The sequence below is a fragment of the Pleurodeles waltl genome, chromosome 2_1, assembly GCF_031143425.1.
Source record: "Pleurodeles waltl isolate 20211129_DDA chromosome 2_1, aPleWal1.hap1.20221129, whole genome shotgun sequence".
Classification (NCBI taxonomy): domain Eukaryota; kingdom Metazoa; phylum Chordata; class Amphibia; order Caudata; family Salamandridae; genus Pleurodeles; species Pleurodeles waltl.
Genome location: NC_090438.1, coordinates 811,720,689 through 811,742,716, shown reverse-complemented (window position 1 = coordinate 811,742,716; position 22,028 = coordinate 811,720,689). Strand labels below are relative to the sequence as shown.

The 22,028-nt window shown below is 42.3% G+C and overlaps 1 protein-coding gene across 1 annotated transcript in view; it reads left to right on the top strand.

Moving 5' to 3' along the window:
• ACOT13 (acyl-CoA thioesterase 13) overlaps positions 1-22,028 on the top strand; it is a 101,645-nt gene that overhangs the window by 64,911 nt on the left and 14,706 nt on the right. Inside the window, exon 2 of the mRNA XM_069218746.1 lies at positions 10,676-10,860. Coding sequence (XP_069074847.1) covers positions 10,676-10,860 — 185 coding nt within the window. The remainder of the gene's footprint in view (positions 1-10,675; positions 10,861-22,028) is intronic.

The following is a 22,028-nucleotide window of genomic DNA, read 5'->3' as shown; positions in this document are numbered from 1 at the left end:
CACAGCAAAGCCAAAACCCAATAAACAGCAGTCCAGCAGAGTGGCAGGCCTTCAGCACCACAGCAGTTGTTCTTCCTGGCACACACTCAGTTCAGAAGTGTCCTGAAGTGGTGGTGTTAGAGATCCAGTACTTCTACCCAATTGGGCCTTTGAAGTGAAGGGAATTCAAAGATATACCTTTGAAGTACTCAGAGTCCCTGCCCTTTCTGCCCTGGCTCTAAACTCACTACAGGAGGTTCTGCATCCCTTTGTGTGGTCAGGACACAGCCCTTTCAGGTGTAAGTGAGGCTGTGCCCAGCTCCTCCCTCCCATTCGGCCCAGGTTCGCCCATCAGGTCACACCTAAGCCCCCATTGTGTGTGGCTGTTTAAGATGAATACACAAAGCTCAGCTGTCAGCCCACCCCTGACGTGATTAGAGAAAGACAGTAGGCACCAAATGGCTAAAGTAAAAAAAAATGCCACTACCAGGATATGTAAAAGTATATGCCCAACTTTTTAAATACACTGCACCGTGCCCTTGGGGCTGTCCGCGGCCTACATTAGGGGTGACATATGTGTTAAAAATGTGCCTGCAAAAGATGTATTTGCCAGGCCAACACAGCAGTTTAAAACTGCACACACAGGCTCTACAGTTTCAGGTGTGAGAGAGGTTTAAAGGGCTTCTTAAGTGGATGGCACAATCAGTGCTGCGGGCCCACTAGTAGCATTTAATTTACAGACCCTAGGCACATATAATGTATTCCTTAACGGACTTATAAGTAAATTAAATATGCCATTTGGAGGATGAGCACAATCACTTTAGCACTCGCTAGCAGTGGTAAAGTGTGCCGAATCCTAAGACCAACAAAAACTGTGCCAGCAGAAACAAGAGGTCTGAAGGTAAAACGGTAGAGAAAACCATGCCAAGGATGCAAGGTCTATCACATATGTACTTGTTAAGTCCTATCTCATGAGACCAACAGAACTGCTCCGGAGAAATAGGCAGAATGGTTTGCACATGCTGCCCTATTCTTTTAATAATAACTAGTGTTCAGTTAAAACTGCCCTCCAAACAGTTTCTTACAAATGATCGCTCTCTTTTGACTTTGTGGTACAGTGCCTTTGCTGTTTTAGAAGCTTGTCTCTGATTACAGTTTTGGAAAAATGTAGTTACATCAGTGCAGCAGGCAGAAACACAGCAAGCATTGTGATTCATTTGACTCAAGATATAGGCTTGGGCTGTCCTAAAGGTCACTAAATATAACTCTTTATGGGCATCTTATATTGGCTCAGTACCATCTAAACTGACCTAACACCTTTTTATTGAAGCACGCAGTTTTAATCAAATATTGTTTTGTGGTGAAATGTCACAGTCCAAGAAGAATAAAACAGCCTAGAAAATTAAAAATACCCCAAAACGATATGAGTGGCAGAGTTATTTATGGACTAGAAGAAAACAGTGAATGTTGCACAGCATGGTTAGTATAAGTACGCTCATTCTGTTATGCATATGAGTAAAATTATGAATGCAGTGTATACTGAGGGCTGTTCAAGTAATGCCATTAAGAACAGTCCTGATGGTTTCCATTTGTAGGTGATGACTGCAGACAACTTGAGCTGTCTGTTGGCCACACCTATTTTTTCCAAAATCCACAATGTGCTCTTTGGGTCAGCCTACTGGTTCATTGTTGGATATATTTCTTGACTATTTTAGTTGTCTCTTATTGATTTAATGGCTTTCCGCACTACTCTTGCATTTATTTGTCTGTCCGGGAGCATTTTGGTCTCCCAGTTTTGTGATTGTTTAACTTGTATCCTTCCACTGCTGACGTTGCCTGCATGCAGGGAACTTCTTTTCTTCTGTGCATTTCATGTGAGGGCATTTCTTTTGCTCCCTCCCTCTGTACTGCATTCCCCTTGTCTTTCCCCCATCCCTCCTCTGTTGCTTCCCATCCACCTTTCTCTAGTTTGTCCGTTACATTCCTTCCCTCTTTCAATATCACTCCTGCTTTTTTTAAATACCATTGGCCCCTGGTACTTCCCCCCCCCCCCCCCCTTCCTGCAGGTTGCCTTCTTCCTCTGCCTTTCAACCAGTTCCCTTTTATTATGTTTTTTGGAGCATCAGGCGCCATCATCTTTGTTTTAAAATGTTTATATACTGACTTCAAGATAGCTGCCCAAAAGTCGACATGCATGTGCTGTTGCCACAAAGAAAAAGGTCTGTAATTTTTAAAGAAACCCATTGGGGTTGATGCTATGGATGTGTGCATTTCCATGGCAGCCATCTTTGAATAGGTTTGTTCAGATATGACATATGTATTCAAAGATGACTACAGTGCATACGCACGCACTCATGGTGCCCATCTTGGAATGCAGTTGTAATGTTTCTGCAAACACATTTGAAGATAGCCGCCACAGATGTTTTAAACAAAAAAAATTGAAAAAGCCACTAGGATTCACTACCAATATCTTTTGGTTTTGCCTTTGCTTGTTTATTGAACTTGTTTCCTCCACCACTTTTAACCCTCACCCATTTTCAGGAGTGAAACATCCCACTAATAATATAACGTTGAAGGATTATGCTCTAAACACGTGTAGGATACGTAGCTGTATAGAAACAATTTTATGACAAGACCGGAGGCTCCTATTATGCTTTCTTTTCCTGCTTTATTTTAATAGCAGCCAAGAGAAAAACACCAATCCCAGAGGTTTGCGTAACAAGCAGCCAATGGGAGGTAAGACTATTAACTTTAGCCAATCAGTATACTATAGCACGTAACATATAACAATCCTGACTGCAGGCAGCCCTCTTTTCTTGCTGCTGGCAGTCAAGATAAGTATATCTTTCGTTGCTCCATACATTTAGTTTAATATTAATGTATTTTACTGGTTCATGTTTATGTATTACTAACGTTTTTCGTTTCAGACTTAAATGCGGGTGCTTTCGTTGCCCCTGGCTCTCATTTAGCTTATTTCCTCTCGCGCGTGAAGAGAAATTCCTTCCTCGCATTTCTCAGCCGCGTCGCCGTGAACGTTCTATTTTGAACGCCGGCTGACGCGAGCTTCAAACGCCCCGTGTCCGCATTCCTGAGCACATTCCTGTGAAGCGCTCGTGTTTCTGCCGCTTCCTAGCATTTATTACCGCGTTTCTTACCAGCTTCTCCTTCCCAGCACCTCTTCCTTCTCGACGGCTGAGCTATTAATTAGCTAGCGAGGCGTGGCATCGCGTTACAGCCTTTTCATTCCTCAACTTCCTGGTGAGTCACACGCCTATTAATTTTAAAGCCCTGCCTTTCCTAGTTAACCCCTTATTTACCAGTTTTCTTTTCTCTCCATAGCAAAATGGATTTCTCAGAGTTTTTCACAGCTAATGATGATTCTGAAGAGAATTTTTCTTATAATTTAAATAATTTTATTCAATCTTCAGTTAAGAAAGCAGTTTCTGCTTCTATGGGAAAAATTTCCAAACAAATTCATTCTACTGTATCGTCCTGTTTATCCCAATCACAAGTGGCCCATTCTGCGGGGGAAAGCAGAAAGCACAAAGCCTCGGAGGCTTCTTTTAATCAGGCTAACGCCTCGTCTGCGCTAATGGATGGTGAGTCAAACTCACTCAGGATAGAGGACGAAGCTCCTCAAAGGCCTCCTACTACGGAGGGGAATAAAGTTATGGGTACTAAAAGTAAAAATAAAACAAAAAATGTGTCAAAGACCCATAAAATTGTGATTGCGGACATTAGAGACACTGATGATGATGGTGATACCAATGTTTCTTCCTCAGACAATGAGGACGATAACTCCTCTAATTTTTGGATTGGTCCTCCCCCTAAAAAATCTAAGCCAACACCAGCTGACCAAACCCACACCGCTCTTTTAGATTCTGATGGTAATCCCATGTTTGATCCTGGCTTAATCCACCATCCCAATTCTACCGAATGGTTATCTTCTGGCCATGTTGCAAGCTATATTCTAGCAAAATTACGCCTTCCCCTAGACAAACAGGTACGAGCAAAACTACGTTCTGAATGTCCCAGACCCTCCCTTCCCTTACACATTACAGCTACCCCTTCTATAGATCCGTCCCTCCTAACCTTTTTCTCCAAATTCGGTAAAGATCCCCGAAAAGGGGTGGACAGAGCCTGGGCCCTGTGCCAGGATAAAGTCCTTGATTTGGTCGGTCCCTTATCCCGCATTTTTGACCTCGCAGAATCCGCTAGAATCAATTGACCCTGAAGAACTGTCCCTCTAGATTCAGAGAGCCTTCTGTTTGCTGGGTAATGCAAACTCAGCCATGACACACGAGCGTCGAAAAGGACTCCTGCTCAAGCTAAATCCTAAGCTTGCGAACCTGGCAGCTATGGATCCAGGAGCTAAAGCTGATGGCTTACTCTTTGGAGATAACTTTATTAAAGAACTAAGCAAATACGTCACCACCTTTGCTTCTCTTGACAAAGCTCAACAGTCACTTAAAAAAGTGTTTAACTCATGGGTTTTTGCCAGGGCCGGTAGAGGAAGAAGCCGCTCCACCGACCGGTCCTTCAGAAACCAAGGCTTCAGAGGCTCCTATACCTACCAACAGCAACAACAACAAGACTTTCGTCCACAATTCTACCCCCAGCGTTCCAGAGGGTTCAGAGGGAGGAATCAACGCAGGTCCTATAACAATTCAGATAAGCCAATCTTCTGGCCATCTTTCTATAGGGGGTCGTCTAAATAATTTTCTCCACAAGTGGAAGGAGATTACCTCAGACCCCTGGGTTCTCAACACCGTCAAAGGCTATTTAATAGAATTTTACGAAACTCCCTTTCAGCCCTCCCCCCCTTCTTCCCCTCAAATTTGCAGAAGAAATGTCAAAACTCATTTTTACAGAAATCCAAGATCTCCTTCAAAAACGTGCTATTCAACCAGCTTGTCCCCTTCCCTCAGGCTTCATAAGCCCCCTGTTTTTAGTGATCAGAAAAAACAAGAAAATCAGACCAGTCATCAACCTCAGACAATTCAATCAATTCGTCGTCTATCGACACTTCAAGATGGAAACGATTCTCCATCTAAGAGATTCGCTCCTTCTCAACGACTGGATGGTCCGTCTAGATCTTCAAGACGCTTATTTAACAGTCCCTATACATCACTCTCACAGAAAGTTTCTCCAATTCCAATGGAATCTTCACACCTACCAGTTTACTTGCCTACCCTTCGGTCTTTCATCGGCCCCCTGGTGTTTCACCAAGTTAATGAAACCTATTGTAGCTCTTCTTCGATCTCAAGGCTTCAGAATGATAATCTATCTAGACGATATCCTTCTAATGCATCAAGACATCTCTACCCTTCGGTCCCAACTCTCTAACGCAATCTCACTCCTCTCAGATCTAGGCTTTCTAGTCAACAACGAGAAATCGATGTTAACCCCGTCGCAGACAATGGAATTCCTAGGATTCCTAATCAATTCCTCTCAAGGTCTCCTTCAACTCCTGACCTCAAAAATAAAAAGTATCAAATCAGAGATAACCCTATCTTTACAGCAGACTTCTCTCTCCCTCAGGTCTCTTGCAAGAAGGATTGTAGGTCTTCTTTCTTCCTCGATTCAAGCAATTTTCCCAGGCCCTCTTCACTATCGGGCTCTCCAGAGATTGAAAATTCGACATTTACGCAAAGGTCTTGCTTATTCAGATTTCATCCCCCTCGACCTCGAATCCCGTACAGAACTCCAATGGTGGCTCGACCATCTCAAAACCTGGAATGGCAGGACCATCTTTGCCTCAGCCCCAGATCTTGTCTTAGAATCCGACGCAAGCCTAACAGGCTGGGGCGCAAGGTGTGGGCAGATATCGACTGGAGGCACATGGTCTCGACATGAGTCTTCATTGCACATCAACTATTTAGAGATGCTTGCAGGCTCCTTTGCAATAAAAACTTTCACCAAAAACAAAGTCTCTTGTTCCGTACTTCTTCGTATGGACAATCTCACAGCGGTAAAATACATCAATCACCTCAGCGGTACCAAATCCAAACCGCTAGCAGAACTAGCAAAAAACTTTTGGGAATTCTGCCTTCACCGAAAAATTTCAGTTCAAGCAGAATACTTGCCAGGTTCTCTCAACTCAGTTGTAGACTGGTTTTCTCGTCATCTTTCCGATTACAGCGACTGGAAGCTTCACACTTCAGTTTTCAATTCTATTCATCGCAAATGGGGTCCTTTCCATATAGACCTCTTCGCATCCCGTCTGAACGCACAACTTCCTCGTTTCTTCAGCTGGAGACCAGATCCTCACGCTTTAGCGACCGACGCATTTCTTCAACAGTGGCATCATGCAATACACTATGCATTCCCTCCTTTCATCATGATAAACAGAGTCCTCACCCATCTTCGGCGTCAAGAAGCCACAGTAGTTTTAGTAGTCCCGTTGTGGCAAGCCCAAGTGTGGTATCCCACTCTCCTAGAATTAGCTATCGACTTCCCTGTGCTTCTGCCCTCCTTTCCCTCCCTCCTTCTCAATCCACAAGGTCTCCCTCACAACCTCATTCTCAGCAAAACCCTTCTCCTATCCGCCTGGAAAGTTTCAGGTCTTCCTCATCTTATCCAGGAATTTCACTCGAGGCTTCAACCTACATCAACAATTCATGGGCTCCAGGCACTTCCAAGGCTTACAAATCAGCTTGGTCCATCTGGTCTAGCTGGTGTCTGGGAAAAGCATGTGATCCCTTTTCAGCAGATCTAACTCTGATAGCTAATTTTCTTGCTTCTCAAGCTAGCGCCGGCAAATCATACAGAACCATCAATCTATATAAATAAACTATATCTCTACATCACCCGTTTATAAACAGAAAACCCGTAGGAGAACATCCTATCATTTGTCGTCTTTTAAAAGGAGTAAAATTCTCCAATCCCCCAATTCCCAAATACACCACCTTATGGGATGTGAACCTCGTCTTACAAATGTTTGTTTCATGGCAGGATAATGACTCATTATCTTTGAAAATGCTTTCGGCTAAACTAACAATGTTACTTTGTCTTGTATCTATCAAACGTCTGTCAGATGTCAAAGCCCTGGATATCTCGGCTCGTCACTTCACCACTACTGGTGTTCTGTTCAATGTTTCTCGTCGTACCAAAACCAACATTACTTCTGTTTTCTATCCCTTTTTTCCAAATCATCCGAAGCTTTGTGTGGGAAACTGTTCAAAGGTTTATGAACAGAAAACGGCCGATCTTAGAACATCTTCTGCTTCCCAACTCTTAATTTCCTTCAGAAAACCCTATAAACCTGTATCTTCCCCTACCTTAGCTCGTTGGGTCAAATGGGTGATGTCCCTAGCGGGCATTGATACGTCAAAGTTTGGTGCCCATTCTGCTAGAGGGGCCATGGCGTCAAAAGCCTTTTGGGCTGGTTCACGCTTGGAAGATATTCTAAGATCAGCAGATTGGTCAAATGATTCTACCTTTCGCACATTTTATTGTAAACCTGTTAGTTCAGCAACTTCTGTAGTAGTTAACATGCTTTAAACAAGCATAATAGGAGCCTCCGGTCTTGTCATAAAATGTAGATTTTCCAAGTATTTTATGATGGAAAGTCTTCATTTTATTAAAGACACGGAGGCGAGTATTATCCCACCGCTTCTTGTACTAACGTTGTTCTTTCCCACCCCTTCTAGTTACTACCAACGTTCCAGCATCCTCTTCAACCTAATTCAATGGATGCAGATTCTCCTCGAAGTACTCTTTCACCGCAATTTCCATTGAACTCTGATTCCTACATCCATCATCCTGTCAAGCCATCCTACTCACCTAACCTGGACAGAATTCAAGACTTTTTTGCTCTAATCCTGGCAATATGTTTAATTTTTTGTATTGTACCTTTATTCAAATCTTTTTCTTGACTGTCTCGCAACTGAAAAGAGGGCTATCTGCAGTCAGGATTGGTATATGTTACGTGCTATAGTATACTGATTGGTTAAAGTTAATAGTTTTACCTCCCATTGGCTGCTTGTTACGCAAACCTCTGGGATTGGTGTTTTTCTCTTGGCTGCTATTAAAATAAAGCAGGAAAAGAAAGCATAATACTCGCCTCCGTGTCTTTAATAAAATTAAGACTTTCCATCATAAAATACTTGGAAAATCTACATTATACACAAACACTGGTTCGGATTCCACACTATTTCCCACAAAACATCCAACGAGAAGGAGATCTGATGACCGAGATAATTTGGTTTTACACATGTGATTTATTTCTGACGCCAAGAATTGAAAAAATAGGACATACATTAGCTTCATTCCGATTACATTTGGGACATTTGCTAAAGAATGGCGCCATTCATCCTAAACAGCGATAGGAGCACGGTCAAATTGAAAATATACATTTTCGTTTGCATGTGTGTCTTTTGCAAAAAAAAATGTAAATGAGGAAATAGACCAAACATAGCAAAATGTATAGCTTACAATAATTTAAATGTATTTCTGCTTTCGAGAGTTATTTGCCAAAATAAAGCAATATTGTGTATCTGGCAAACAGTTCCAGTAAGGCAAAGTACCCCTTTAACAGAAACATTTTAGTTAATTCATTGGGAGGGAACCATTGATTGATATTCTTATTGGAGGTCAAGCCATTGAAAAAAAATGCTGCGTCCGATTAACCCCTTCGATGCCAGGCCTTTTCCCCCTTAGGTGCCAAGTCTTTTTTTTTTTAGCTGTTTGGGGCAGTTTGTGCTTAGGCCCTCATAACCTTTTGTCCACGTAAGCTACCCACATCAAATTTGCATCCTTTTTTTCCAACATCCTAGGGATTCTAGAGGTACCCAGACTTTGGGGTTCCTCTGAAGGAGACCAAGAAATTAGCCAAAACACAGCGGAAATTTCGTTGTTTTAAACAAAAATAAATAAATGCGGGAAAAAGGGCTGCAGAATAAGGCTTGTGGGTTTTTCACTGAAAATGGCATCAACAAAGGGTTTGCGGTGCTAAAATCACCATCTTCCCAGCTTTCAGGAACAGGCAGACTTAAATCAGAAAACCCAATTTTTCAGCACAATATTGGCATTTTACTGGGACGTATGCCATTTGTACTATTTTTTTTGCTTTCAGCCTCCTTCCAGTTAGTGACACAAATGGGTGTGAAACCAATGCTGGATCCCAGGAAGCTAAACATTTCTGAAAAGTAGACAAAATTCTGGATCCAGCAAGGGGTAATTTGTGTAGATCCTACAAGGGTTTCCGATAGAAAATAACAGCTGAAATAAAAATAAAAATAAAATTAAGGTGTAAAAAAAACCAGCCATTTTTCTCCACGTTTTACTCTGTAACTTTTTCCTGCGATATCTGATTTTTGAAAGCAATATACCGTTACGTCTGCTGGACTCTTCTGGTTGCAGGGATATTTAGGGCTTGTAGGTTTATCAAGAACCTAGGTACTGCAGTTAATTTGCTGAAATATAAAGAGTGAAAAATAGGTATCAAGAAAACCTTTGTATTTCCAAAATGGGTACAAGATAAGGTGTTGAGAAGCAGTGGTTAGTCGCACATTTCTGAATTCCCGGGTGCCCATATTAGCATTAAATTACAGGGCATTTCTCAAATAGACATCTTCTTAACACACTGTCCTACAATTGGAAGGAAAAAATGTAGCGAAAGACAAGGGGCAATAACACTTGTTTTGCTATTCTGTGTACCCCCAAGTCTCCCGATAAAAATAGTACCTCACTTGCGTGGGTAGGCTTAATGCTCGCGACAGAAAACGCAACATGGACACATCACATTTTTACATTGAAATCTGACATGTTTTTTGCAAAGTGCCTAGAAGTAGATTTTGGCCTCTAGCTCAGCCGGCACCTAGGGAAACCTACCAAACCTGTGCATTTTTTAAAACTAGACACCCAGGGGAATCGAAGATGGGGTGACTTGTGGGGCTCTCACCAGGTTCTGTTACACAGAATCCTTTGCAAACCTCAAAATTTGGCCAAAGAAACACGTTTTCCTCACATTTCGGTGATGGAAAGTTCTAGAATCTGAGAGGAGCCACAAATTTTCTTCCACCCAGTGTTCCCCCAAGTCTCCCGATAAAAATGGTACCACACTTGTGTGGGTAGACCTAGTGCTTGCGACAGGAAATGCCCCATAACAATATCTGGATACATCAAAATTATCAAATACAAAACTACCTGTTTTTACTGGCGGGAGGCACCTGCGTTTTTGGTCCTGGGCTCAGCAGCCATCTAGGGAAACCTACCAAACCCAGACACCCGAGGGAGTCCAGGGAGGTGTGACTTGCGTGGATTCCCAAATGTTTTCTTACCCAGAATCCCCAGCAAACCTCAAAATTAGGTACAAAATCAAATTTTTCCCACATCCTCCCGATGGTAGGTGACCTCTGATGAGGTCAACACGCAGTTGCGTGCTGACATCATCAGACGTCACTGGGAGGATCGAGGAGGGTCGGGGTGGAAGGGGAAGGGATTCCCCTTCCAACCCTGACCTGCGGGGGTGGCGGGCGGCCATTGGGGGGAGCGCTAGCGCTTCCCCCGAGGTCCAGTACCTGGACGTAATGGTTATGTCCGTGGCGCCTGAGAGGCGCAACCACGACGTAACCATTACGTCCTTGGCGTTCATCCGGTTAATCTAATTGAGCTTACTGAAATAATGCATAATGTGTTCTCCTTTGTCTCTGGAGCAGCCGCTGCATAAATGTATTCATTTTGTCCCAATTAGGTAGACCTTGTTTCTGCAAGTCCTGGAAAGATTGTTTGCGAAATGAGAGTTGAAGAGGAACATACAAACAAATTCGGCACCCTGCATGGTGGTATGACAGCCACTCTAATAGATGTAGTTTCAACAGCAGCACTTATATACACAGAAAGAGCAATTCCAGGGGTCAGTGTGGATATGAACATTACGTAAGTTTTTTTTTGTGTTTTTTTTTTGCTAAATTAATATTGAATGAGTGCCTGTTAACTGTTCACCAACAGTTTATTTTTTATTAGTATTTACATTACTGTTAGAAAATCCTAAATGCTTTTGTTAGTATGACTGGGTACTGGACTAAATAAACGAATGAAGCTAGTTTTGTATTTGAAAATTATAATATAGTACAAACGAGAAATGTGTAATTCAACTTGTGGTATAATTCATCTAGAGTGTACAAAATAGAAAATACAGTACTTTGACCCACATGTAAGTGAAATTTCTGAATACAAATTGTCAAAAGGTAAAATGAAAGGAAAGTATTTTACCTTGCACAAAAAAAATCTTGTTGCTTAGGAAAGTATCTTTTATATAATGAGACATGGAAAAAGATTATAGTGTTTGCACGTGATCTCAATAATTGGAAAATATATTCTACCTGTCTAGACACATTTGGAAATATCTTTGTTATTTGATAATGTAAATAATTCTTTCTTTCCTGAAATGTTCCTGAATATGTCTCCACGTTTCCACGAACGTAGGAGGAATCATCATCATCCTCCTCCTCCTAGTGAAGTAAAATAACATAACAAGCTGCCATACTAGGATAAAATACAAGGGGGTCCCTAGCTGTCATACAGTTAGGGATCTGCAAACGGTTCTCGAAGCCAAGAAAGTGGAGTAGTCAGCTATTCAGTTGAATACCGAAGGGGTATGTCTAAATATTGGATGATATTCAGGTCTCTTTGAATATTTTACAAGCCTCTGATGAGATGCATCTAATTCAGTAGATTTGTTGTTGGCGATTGACACACCCCCATCCACCCCAGTTATTTCCTTATCTTCCAGAGAAGGACAAGCCTTGTAGGTAATTTCTCCAGAGCCTGACTTTTAAAACATAATGCTTTCTTCCTAATATTTTCCATGTTATTACTCCACCTTTTATTGAGTACATCACAAAATACCGAAAGAATCTCTTTATGGAATCAATCACAAATTTATACGTTGAGTCCTTAAACTGATAAGTATAACAACTTATTTCCTTTCCTTTATTCATCAAGACTAGGTAGCTTGCAGATACATTTGCGTTTTCATATCACGTTTCTTGTTTATTTGTTCTTGACTCTGCTTGCCAAATGATCCTCCAGTTTCTAAAAGGCAGCCAAGGATACCATCCAACCTTTCCCCATCTCCCGTCTATGATACGTAAAATGAGCAGAATGTTTTGCGCTCTCGGCTTCCAGATCTCTTTACATATCGCTAACAATCTGAATCGTATCCCTCTCCCATTAAATGATCGTTCCGCGATTACTCCCCACAGGAATGCTTCTAAATCAACTTTGTTCTAAGGCCGGGGAAAGCCTTGCTTAATCTCCTTATAAAGTTCAGTACATATAGTAAGAGTGCTCAAAAACAGACTACTAATCTTTAAGGAATACACTATCTAAACAAGGCAAATCTTGCATTACTAGCACTCTTTCTGCAATGATGGGGCATGGTCAGTGAGAGTCTTTGACTATATCTCATAGGTTTGAATTCGACTACCACTCAGAGTAGTAAAGATGTTAGCTATTCTGGTAAGGATGCGTCTGCCTTCTGTTTTGTATACAAAGAATCCTCCAGTTCAGTAATTTTCATTTTTGCTTTCTGGACTCGATATTTTAAACATTTAAATCTTGACCTGAATCCTGGCATTTAGGCATTTATTTAGATTTTGGCAGTAATGTCTTTTAGGGCCGGCCTTACTAGTTCCCCTGAAGTCAATGTATTGATCTCTGGCTCATCTGCATTTCATCCACCTCCCCTTCCATTGCCAATTGGAGGGGTGTTTATGCCATCTGTTTGGGACACAAGCACAGGGGGCTTGGCCATGCCAAATTACCATCTATCTTCATTTTAGACTGCTGCGCCAGACAGAAACAGACAATTGTCTGATAAGGTCGTTTCCAATGCTAAAGCATCATGACAAAATAAACAATTACATTTGGAAGGAATGGATTACTAAAACATAAGGTTCCATCTGAGAAATCAAAAGTCATATCACCACTAGAAAATAAAAGTTACCACTCCAAAGAAGCTGAAGTCACTGAGTCAAACCCTTTCCTCTTCCCCTCTCTGCGGCACCAACCCACTCTGCTCCCTCCTGAACCACCATCTTCTTCTCCTTGGAATACCTTGAAATGGATCTGCTTATTTCTGTGAACACAAAAAACGTATCCTCTTTTCTGAATGGCACCCAGCAGTTTGAAGTCCTGGAGATCCATTGATTTGCCTGGATCCCAAGCTCTCAGATTAAGGAAGATTCATAAACAGTGCATTGGCTGCATCTCGTAAGAGAGGTTTAGAGGTTGAATGGAGCCATATTACAGAAAATGCTTCCCACCCAGGTGCACGAAATGTGATTGCTGTATTGTTAAATTAGGCTCAGGATGCCATTGTGGTACAGGGGGGAGTCGTGCAGTGTCCGTTGTCCTCTCCCCTTATTTTGTCAGATGCTTGATAGACCAGCCAATTCCCCACGAAGAAACAGTTGAGCAATAAACAAGCAAAATGCTCATCTAATGCTCTGTGATTTCTTTATCCATCTATGCTTTAACACCAAAATGGTATACTACATCAGCAGTGGAAAGGAGAAAGTTGCATGTGGGTGGTGCTTAGTTCCTTGTATTAGTGAATTAATCTGTCAATGGGAGCTGAGCTATGTCTCCTGCTGCTAGAAAGACCCTGCTAGCACAGTCTACTGTTCCCCTCCTCATTGGATTAATTGGCCATATTCCATTACTGGATGCCAACGCTGATTACTGGCTGGCAACATCATACCACATGCTCTAATATGGCCACTCAGGCACTCCTATTTTTATTTAAAGTATTCCTCTAATATTTAAAAAAAACACAGCACAAAATGAAATGCTATCTCGATAGATAATATATAAAAAAATAACAATATTGAAAAATATCATCATCTCTTGTTGATGTTTTCGGCAGATATGTAAATAGATGATTTTCATTATTACCTTTATCGCCTCTGTGCTTTAAATCATTTAAATCTTTTGCCTTAAGCCCTGGCATTTCAACCTCAATTTAGATCTTGGCTCAGATGCCCTTTACGCGAGGTCTTATAGATTCCCCAATAGCCCATTCACCTGCTTGTCTTCTCCACTTCCTAGGTAGCCCCTTACATAACCACTTGGAGGAGCCATCCTACTTTTGCCCATTTTAAGAACACAACTAGAGTGTAAAGGTGTGTCTGGTGGCTCAAAAAGTTTCTAGCTTACGCAACAAGAATTTTCAATTCTATTAAGGACATGGAGGCGAGGATTATGCTTTCTCTTTCTTTACTGTCAACACACAGCAGCCAATAAAAAACAACACTACATTTCCCCAAAGGCTTTGCAGCCTCCTTATGACCCCCAATCAGGGCCTACCATCTAGTATATAGATCATATATACTAAAGTCCGTCCTCTTTCTTTGCTCATTTCAGTCCAAAAATCAGAGACACGAAACACCAACCAAAGTAGTCGTAGGACCAAGCCTTGGTTTCTTCTTGGCGAAGGACAAACAAAATAGCACAACTGGTGCAACTCAGAATGGAACAATTCTCCATGTCGAAATTCAGGAAGATCTCCCCCCAAACTCTTTCAAGTAGTTTTCTCATCTGTAAAAGAAAAGAATGACAGAACATCTCAAAGATGAGAAAATGCAGCATGTTCCATTGGGTGGGACAACTTTATATCATAACACAATATGCCATAGACATTTTCCTCGCCTCAGTGTCTTTAATAGAATTGAAAATTCTTGTCGCGTAAGCTAGAACATTTTTTATCCTATGTCAGTACCGGAAGCTTCAGATTATGCTAGTTTAAAGCTGAGCTATAACCCCAGAAGCCACACCTACAATAGGTTTATGAGAAAACAACTTAAAAGTAGAGCCTGATGACCAATCTGCCGCTGTCATAATATCTTCCAATCTGGACCCCGAATTAAAGGCTTTTGAGGCCATAGCGCCTCTAACAGAATGTGCCCCAAAAACGGAAATATCTATTCCTGCTTCTTGTAATAACCACCTGACCCATCTAGCTAAAGTCGCTGAAGACACAGGACCAAAGATTTTTTGCAATAAAATCAATAATTGCCCAGAATGATCTCTACGGAATTCATGAGTGACATCCTCGTACACTTTTAAACAGTTCACCACACATAATTTAGAGTTGTCTCCAAAACTTGGATAAGAAATACATGTAGAATTCGATTTTGTGTGTTTAGAATTCCGAAAAGAAACTCCTGTGGAGTAAAAAGCCTGCCTGCAATGTCCAGTGCTTTGACGTCAGACACTCTCCAACATGAAATCAGACAAAGTAACATAGTTAATTTTGCCGATAATTGTTTTCATAATAAACCCTCATTGGCTGGCCATGCTACAAGGAATTTCAAAATGATTTTAACATCCCACAAGGATTAATATTTTGGTTGAGGGGGACGTACCAACCAAATACCACGTGGTATCTTACAAATTAAAGAATGCTCCCCAACAGACTTACCCTCAAGGACGGTTGGCCAAAAAATAGCCAACCTAAAGTTGTTAATCGTTCTGTAAGGTGAACCTTCAGCTGCTAACTGGGATAAGAAATTAGCAATCATCTGCACTGGGGCCCCCAAAGGATGCACACTCACCTGACTGCACCAATCCAACCATCGTTTCCATGCGGAGGCATATCTTTTATGTGTACTAGGTGCCAGGGATTGAGATGGGAAGAAGATAGTGTCCTCTGAAACCTCTGAGGTTTCCTCTGATCGCCCACAAATCTCCATGTCATGAGCGACAGTTGTTTCTCCAGAATGAGAGGATGTGCTTGCCCCACCGGGTCCAATAGAAGATCCTCCGATCTCAGAATTCGAACCGGGGCAGCACAACAAAGGGACAATGCCACTGGAAACCACGATTGAGCTTTCGAGCATGGGGTTACTAAGATCATCTCCACCTTCTGACGAAGGACCTGGGAGAGAACCCGGTGAATCACGGAAAAAGGGGGAAAGGCATAATTCAGTTCCCCCATCCAGGACTGAAGGAAAGTGTCCAAGCTGAGAGCCATCGGATCCGGTTTACAGCTGTAAAAGCGTGGAAGTTGAGGGTTCAGTCGGGACGCAAATAGATCCACCGAGCAAGGACCCCAAAGAAGATTCAGAAACTGAAATACTCGTGATCTAATCACCAACCACTGACATCTCAGAGGTATCGAGAATTCCAATCTGCTACTACATTCACCTTGCCCGGGACTTACTCCGCTGTAACTGAAATTTGGTGAGCTAGACTGAAGTGCCAAAAGTCCTTCGCAATTTCCGCTAGCATTTTGGACCGCGTTCCCTCTCCCTGCCACCCCCCTAAGTTTGTTGATATACCTCACTGCCGATATGTTGTGCATTTTCAAGAGGATACAACATTTTGACCTGACTGGGGATAGTGTCTTCACAGCAAACGAGCCTGCTAGAAGCGCTAGACAGTTGATGTGCAGTTGAAGTTCCTCCGGGGACCACCGACCCCCTGTCTCCATCTGTCCACATCGGGCTCCCCAGCCCCATCTGCTGGCATCCGATTCTATGACAATCTCCAGAACAGAGGCAAAAATTGCTTTGCCGTTCCAGGCGTCCATATGAGTCAACCACCATTGAAGCTCTGTTCGGGCATCCTGTGGCAAAACAATCAGTTCTGAATAGGATAGGCCCTTGCGGAGATGTATAATCTTAAATCTCTGAGGAGCGCGATAATGCAGAGGGCCCGGAAAGATGGCTTGAATGGATGAAGCCAGAAGGCCTACCAATCGGGCAAGTTCTGTCAAGGAAATCTAAGGAACAGATAATGCTTTCTTCAACTCCTTCTTGATAGTCTGTGTCTTGGTCCAAGGAAGTTTTAATTGGGTTGAAATGGAATCTATTTTGAACCCCCAAAAAACTATCTTTTGGGAGGGATCTAACTGGGATTTCACTGTGTTTTATAATGAAATCTAAATCCTGAAGGAGCTGAATTGTCCTGGAAAGGTGTAGAAGTATCAGACACTTTTCTTGCGCCATGATAAGAATGTCATCAAGATAAACTATGAGACGCACACCTTTTTCTCTGAGCCACTGCACAACTGGACGCATGATCTTGGTGAAATACCAAGGAGCGGGAGACTGACCGAATGGAAGAGCTGAGAACTCGTAACACCTTTTCCGCCAGAAAAACTGAAGGAAACGATGATGAGGAGCGAAAATTGGAAATGTCAGAGAGGCGTCCTTGAGATCCAATCGGACCATCCAGTCTCCTTCTAACAAAAGATCTTGGAGGAGATGAATGCCCTCCATTTTGAAATGTCGGTACACAATCCACATGTTGAAATGACGAAGATTGAGCACCAAGTGAGAACCCCCTCCCTTCTTTTGGACCAGAAAAATCATACTGATAAACCCTTTGGGCTGAGGATGAGAAGGAACAATGGCCCCTTTTTGAAGAAGAGCTTCTACTTCTTGATCTATAAAAGCTCTCTCTTGATGGGGAAAAAATGAGAGGCGGTGGAATAAACGTTTGCTCTGGAGTTTAATAGAATTCTAGATGGTAGCCTGTTACAGTCTCTAGCGCCCATACATCCTGTGTGATCAAACACCAGTTGTGTCACCTCCTGACATAGGGTCCATTCCATGGATCTGGGGTGTATTATAGCCTCCGCATCAAATTGCAAATTCTTACTAGGTGGGGGAATCAAAGGCTCCTCAGCATGATGAGCCTTACGTTTGCGCTTGCCCTGGGGTTTGTCACGTGTAGAATCAACATCCGAAAAAATCGGCTAAAACAACACTGATGTAAATTTGACAATTGCGCTTCAAGTGCGTTAGACAAACATCAAAGGTGAGGCACCTGAAGGCAATAAGCCGCACCGACTGTGTAAACCAAAGAATTTTTTAACCACTATAGTGGATAGAAAAAACTATGAAGGTACTTAGCTCTGCATTGAAGCAGCAAAGAAAGAGGACGGACTTTAGAGTGTACGATCTATATACTAGATGGTGGGCCTTGATTGGGGGTGATAATGAGGCTGCAAAGCCTTTGGGAAATGTAGTGTTGTTTTTTATTGGCTGCTGTGTGTTGACAGTTAAGAAAGAGAAAGCATAATCCGAAGCCTCTGGTCCTGACATAGATTCTCATCTTCCGAAGATGTGAGTGATAGAAGTGTCTGCATTCAAAATGAATATGCTGTTTAATTGACAGCCATTGCATATAGCTCGAGTGTCCTATTTGCAGCATTCTGATTAATTAGAAGGCTTTGCACCGAATATTTTTGTGATGTGGAAAATTGCTTGTATGACAGCTCAAGCTGTACTGACCCAGTACAGAGACTTGCATCGTAGAGCTCTGCAAAAATCCATATCATTATCAGAACATTATCAGCTCCACCAAACAACTTTTATGATGTGGCAGTCACTGTGTGCCACCCGTGCTTCCATTTTCACAGTACTAATTCTTAGGCATTTATAATTGGCACATACTCCTTTTTCCACTTTACAGACAAACCTTACCTGCATAGATGTTTTTCTCAATTCCTGTGTGCCAATCTATTTCATGCTACCAATAATCAAAAATGTTTGACTGTCTGAAAGTGAATGTATTTTTGAGCCACCTCCCTCTTACTTCTCACCCCTGCATTGCGCTCTGTCGCGGCCCCCTCTCCGTTGCGCTCACCTATGTGGTTCTCCCCATTGCTTCCACTCACTGACCCTTGGTGTTGCCTCCCAATCCATCCCTCTATCTCCGTGCTGCTTTTGTGTTGTGTCAGGCCCCCAACTTCCCCTGTGTTGCTTTTGCATTCTGCAAAATGACATAGGTGGCTGCATGAATTTTTTTTACGTTAGCCACGCTGCACAGCATCAGGGATGCTGTGTGGCTCAAAACCACCAATGTCAATACCTATTGACTTTGCCAATGCGTGTTTATTTATCTTACTAGCTTTGTTTCCTCCAAGTATTGTGGTATTTCTACTGACGCCTTGAACACTAGACTTCTGACTCAGGAAGATCTATCATATAATTCATATCGCTGTTGCCTTGCCCTCTGCCTGATCCTGCTTCTCTAATCCACAAAATTAGTACTGCTTATAGCACTTAGGCTGTTTCTAAACACAATAAGTATTCTACTGTCTCTCAATGAAATGATACTTCATTTACTTACCCTCAGAAGGAATGGCATGTGGATTGAGCTTTACTGGGATTTCATCGATGGTCCAGCCACCTGCTCTCGCTCTGTCGTCAGAATATTCTTTCCTCATGTACTTGTCCTGCTCCTTGCTGTCCAGAATTTGTGTTTTTTGTCAAGCCGGTTTCATTTTCTTCATGAAATCTACCCCACCCCTTGCACTTACCCTTTTGTTCAGGTTTTCCATATTATCCTGGGCTATGCCTGATCCCTGTTCTTTCAATCTATCACTTGTTAATAACTAGTTTTTCACGTTTCTGTCACATACCTGAGGTTTCTATGCCCTATAAATAAGCTGTGCAGCTGTTGGTCAGTTTGATTGTACTCTATTTTCTGATCTTGAACGGACAGTACATGGAGTTTCCCTAGCTGGGAATTCAATTATGGACCTGCATATCGCACCAGATGTCAGCTGCGTGTCTTAACACTGTGCTATCTTGTCAGTTTTCTTTATTCTCTTTTCTGCCATGCCTCTGTAAACCATTCTTCTACACCCTTCTTGACTTCCTGCAGCATTAATCCTTGGCTGATCTCGGTCTAGAGTGACATATTGAGTAAAAAGGTCCATGGTCCTGGTTAATTACCAATGATCGAGGTTGATTCAAGCATTCGACCAATCACGTTTTTTGTTTCCTTACTCTGTCGCTACTGTCTATACATCCGTTGCAATCTCCTATCTGTCTCCTTTGTTTCCTCGGTGTTGTCATGTGATCTCCCTGTGAGTCCCGGTTGGCCTGCCAGCCCTCCCGCTCTCCTTCATCCTGCCTGATGGTGCTCCACTTCACCAGTTCAAGCAGAAACATCTCTTCTCCCTTTCCCTAGCTCGCCGACATTCCAGTGTCTTTCTCACTTCCTTGGCCTTCCACTCACTGATGTTGCCAGTTCACTGCTGAAATCCCCATTCATCCCTGTCCTGTCCTGCCCTGTCCAGTGTTCTCTGTTTTCATGACCAGCCCCTCATCACAATTTCACAACTGACTGGTCCCCTCCTCTGCCTTACTCCACCTTGCACACCTCTCCACATTGTACACTCCACACTCATTGCGCTATTAGTACTAATTTCTGTGTGCTTTTTCCACCATTAATGTGTTCTCCGGCCATGACACTTCACCCGTTCTGCTTGATCACTACCCTCCACTGTTGATTCTGCTTGCATTTTGGTTAATGCTTTGGGCATCCCTAAAATTGTTGTATCATTAAACTCCTACTTGCAATGTTTACATTTCATTGACACAAATTCTGGCCTGATATACATTTTATCATCCTACCATCACTGCATCAGTGACATAAATGATGTTTTGCATGTTCCAACCTGACCAGTGCGACTCCTTCTGGCATGTTTCTAGGACTGGGATTAAGTGGGGCAGTTTGCAGATCTTTTATAGGCTAAGAAACCAGGAGACTGAGAAAAGGCTGACAGCCTTTCTGTTAGCCATGTGCAGATCAGAAATACACCGGGCCACTGGAATTATGTGATTGTGCGGCCGCAGCAATTTTTGCATTAATATAGATTTGCTGCATTTGTTCTGTTCCTTCATGTGCCGCATAATCTGCAGATTTTAACCAAAAAAATGTTTCCAGCTCAAATGGTAAAAAAGTTCATAAAAATGCAATGACGTTTTGCTACGTAGTGGAAGGCCCTCTGCAAAGCTGGACTGATCACTTTTCTATGGCTAATTGCTATATTTGGATGTTAAACTGATACTAATGAGTGTATCTAATGTCCATACAGTGTTACCAAGTACACAGATGACGAAATGATGAAGTAATATTCTTACAAAAAATGCTGCTTTTTGCTGCATAATTTGCAGTGAACTGTGATCCGACGTCTGGACATATCCATCTTACTTAGTACCTTTTAAAAGCACAATTTGGGTCCTGAGCATTTGAAAGCACCAATCTCTTCTTCACTTTTTTTCTAAGTGCTTTTGGAGTGTAAGACGATTTAGAGTCTACGGTCAGTCCACCTTCACACTAGAGTTCAACTGTCCTGATGGCTACAAAAACATCTGCGTTATCAACATAAGTGTCCTCCAGAAGGAGCAAAACCTTTCCCCCAAACGATCTTAACCCACTGTGTTCACCCTTAAACTTTCCCAAAGCTAATTGCTTAATTGTACTTACAAGAGACACTGCTGGTAAGAACGTTTGTAATGCTTACGGCCAGTGGGAGAGATGTGAATAATGACACTTGTCCTGAGTTGTGGGCCAATGGGAGGGTTATACTTCTTCAGTATTCAAAGCCTTATAAGGTCATCACAAGTCCAGATTAACCTTTGAAACACCATTATCTCCAATACCTGCTTGGTGGAGGCAGCACAAGTTACTTGATTGTTAAGAGATGGTTGGGATCCTCCTTGTAATTCACCTTGAATGACCTCCCACATGGAACTGCAAACCTTATACTGTGCTCATGCAGTGGTCAAAGACAAGAGTGATGCACCATGCACTGAGTCCACGTTTTGCACAAAACCACTAAGCTTCTTCTTATTGAATCGCAGGAGCAGCCCCAAAGAGTACCTAGCAGCAGAGTATAGCATGCTGACCTCACCTACCAGACGCACTGCTTGGCCTTTTATCAAAGTGCTCCTGCTCCCGAATGGGGCTTTGTAGTCCTGAAACACATTTGTTCAGGGATCATAATTACAGGAGGTGCAAAGTTTACAGACCTCAGAAAGTAGTGGGTGCACTACATTCTGCAGCTGACACTATAACGAAATTTACCAGAGCAAAAAGCCCACTAAATATTTTGATGTGGATTTTGATGTGGAAGGCATCTAAATACCCCTGTTTGCCACACTTTTAAGGTAAAACCAATAATAGGCAGAATTTATCATACCTAAAAAATTCTGAACCCAAGGTTTCCGATTTTATCGGCTGCAGTAAATACTGTATAGCCCTCCAGGGCATTTTTTTTTTTACTCTGGTCCCAAGTCTGC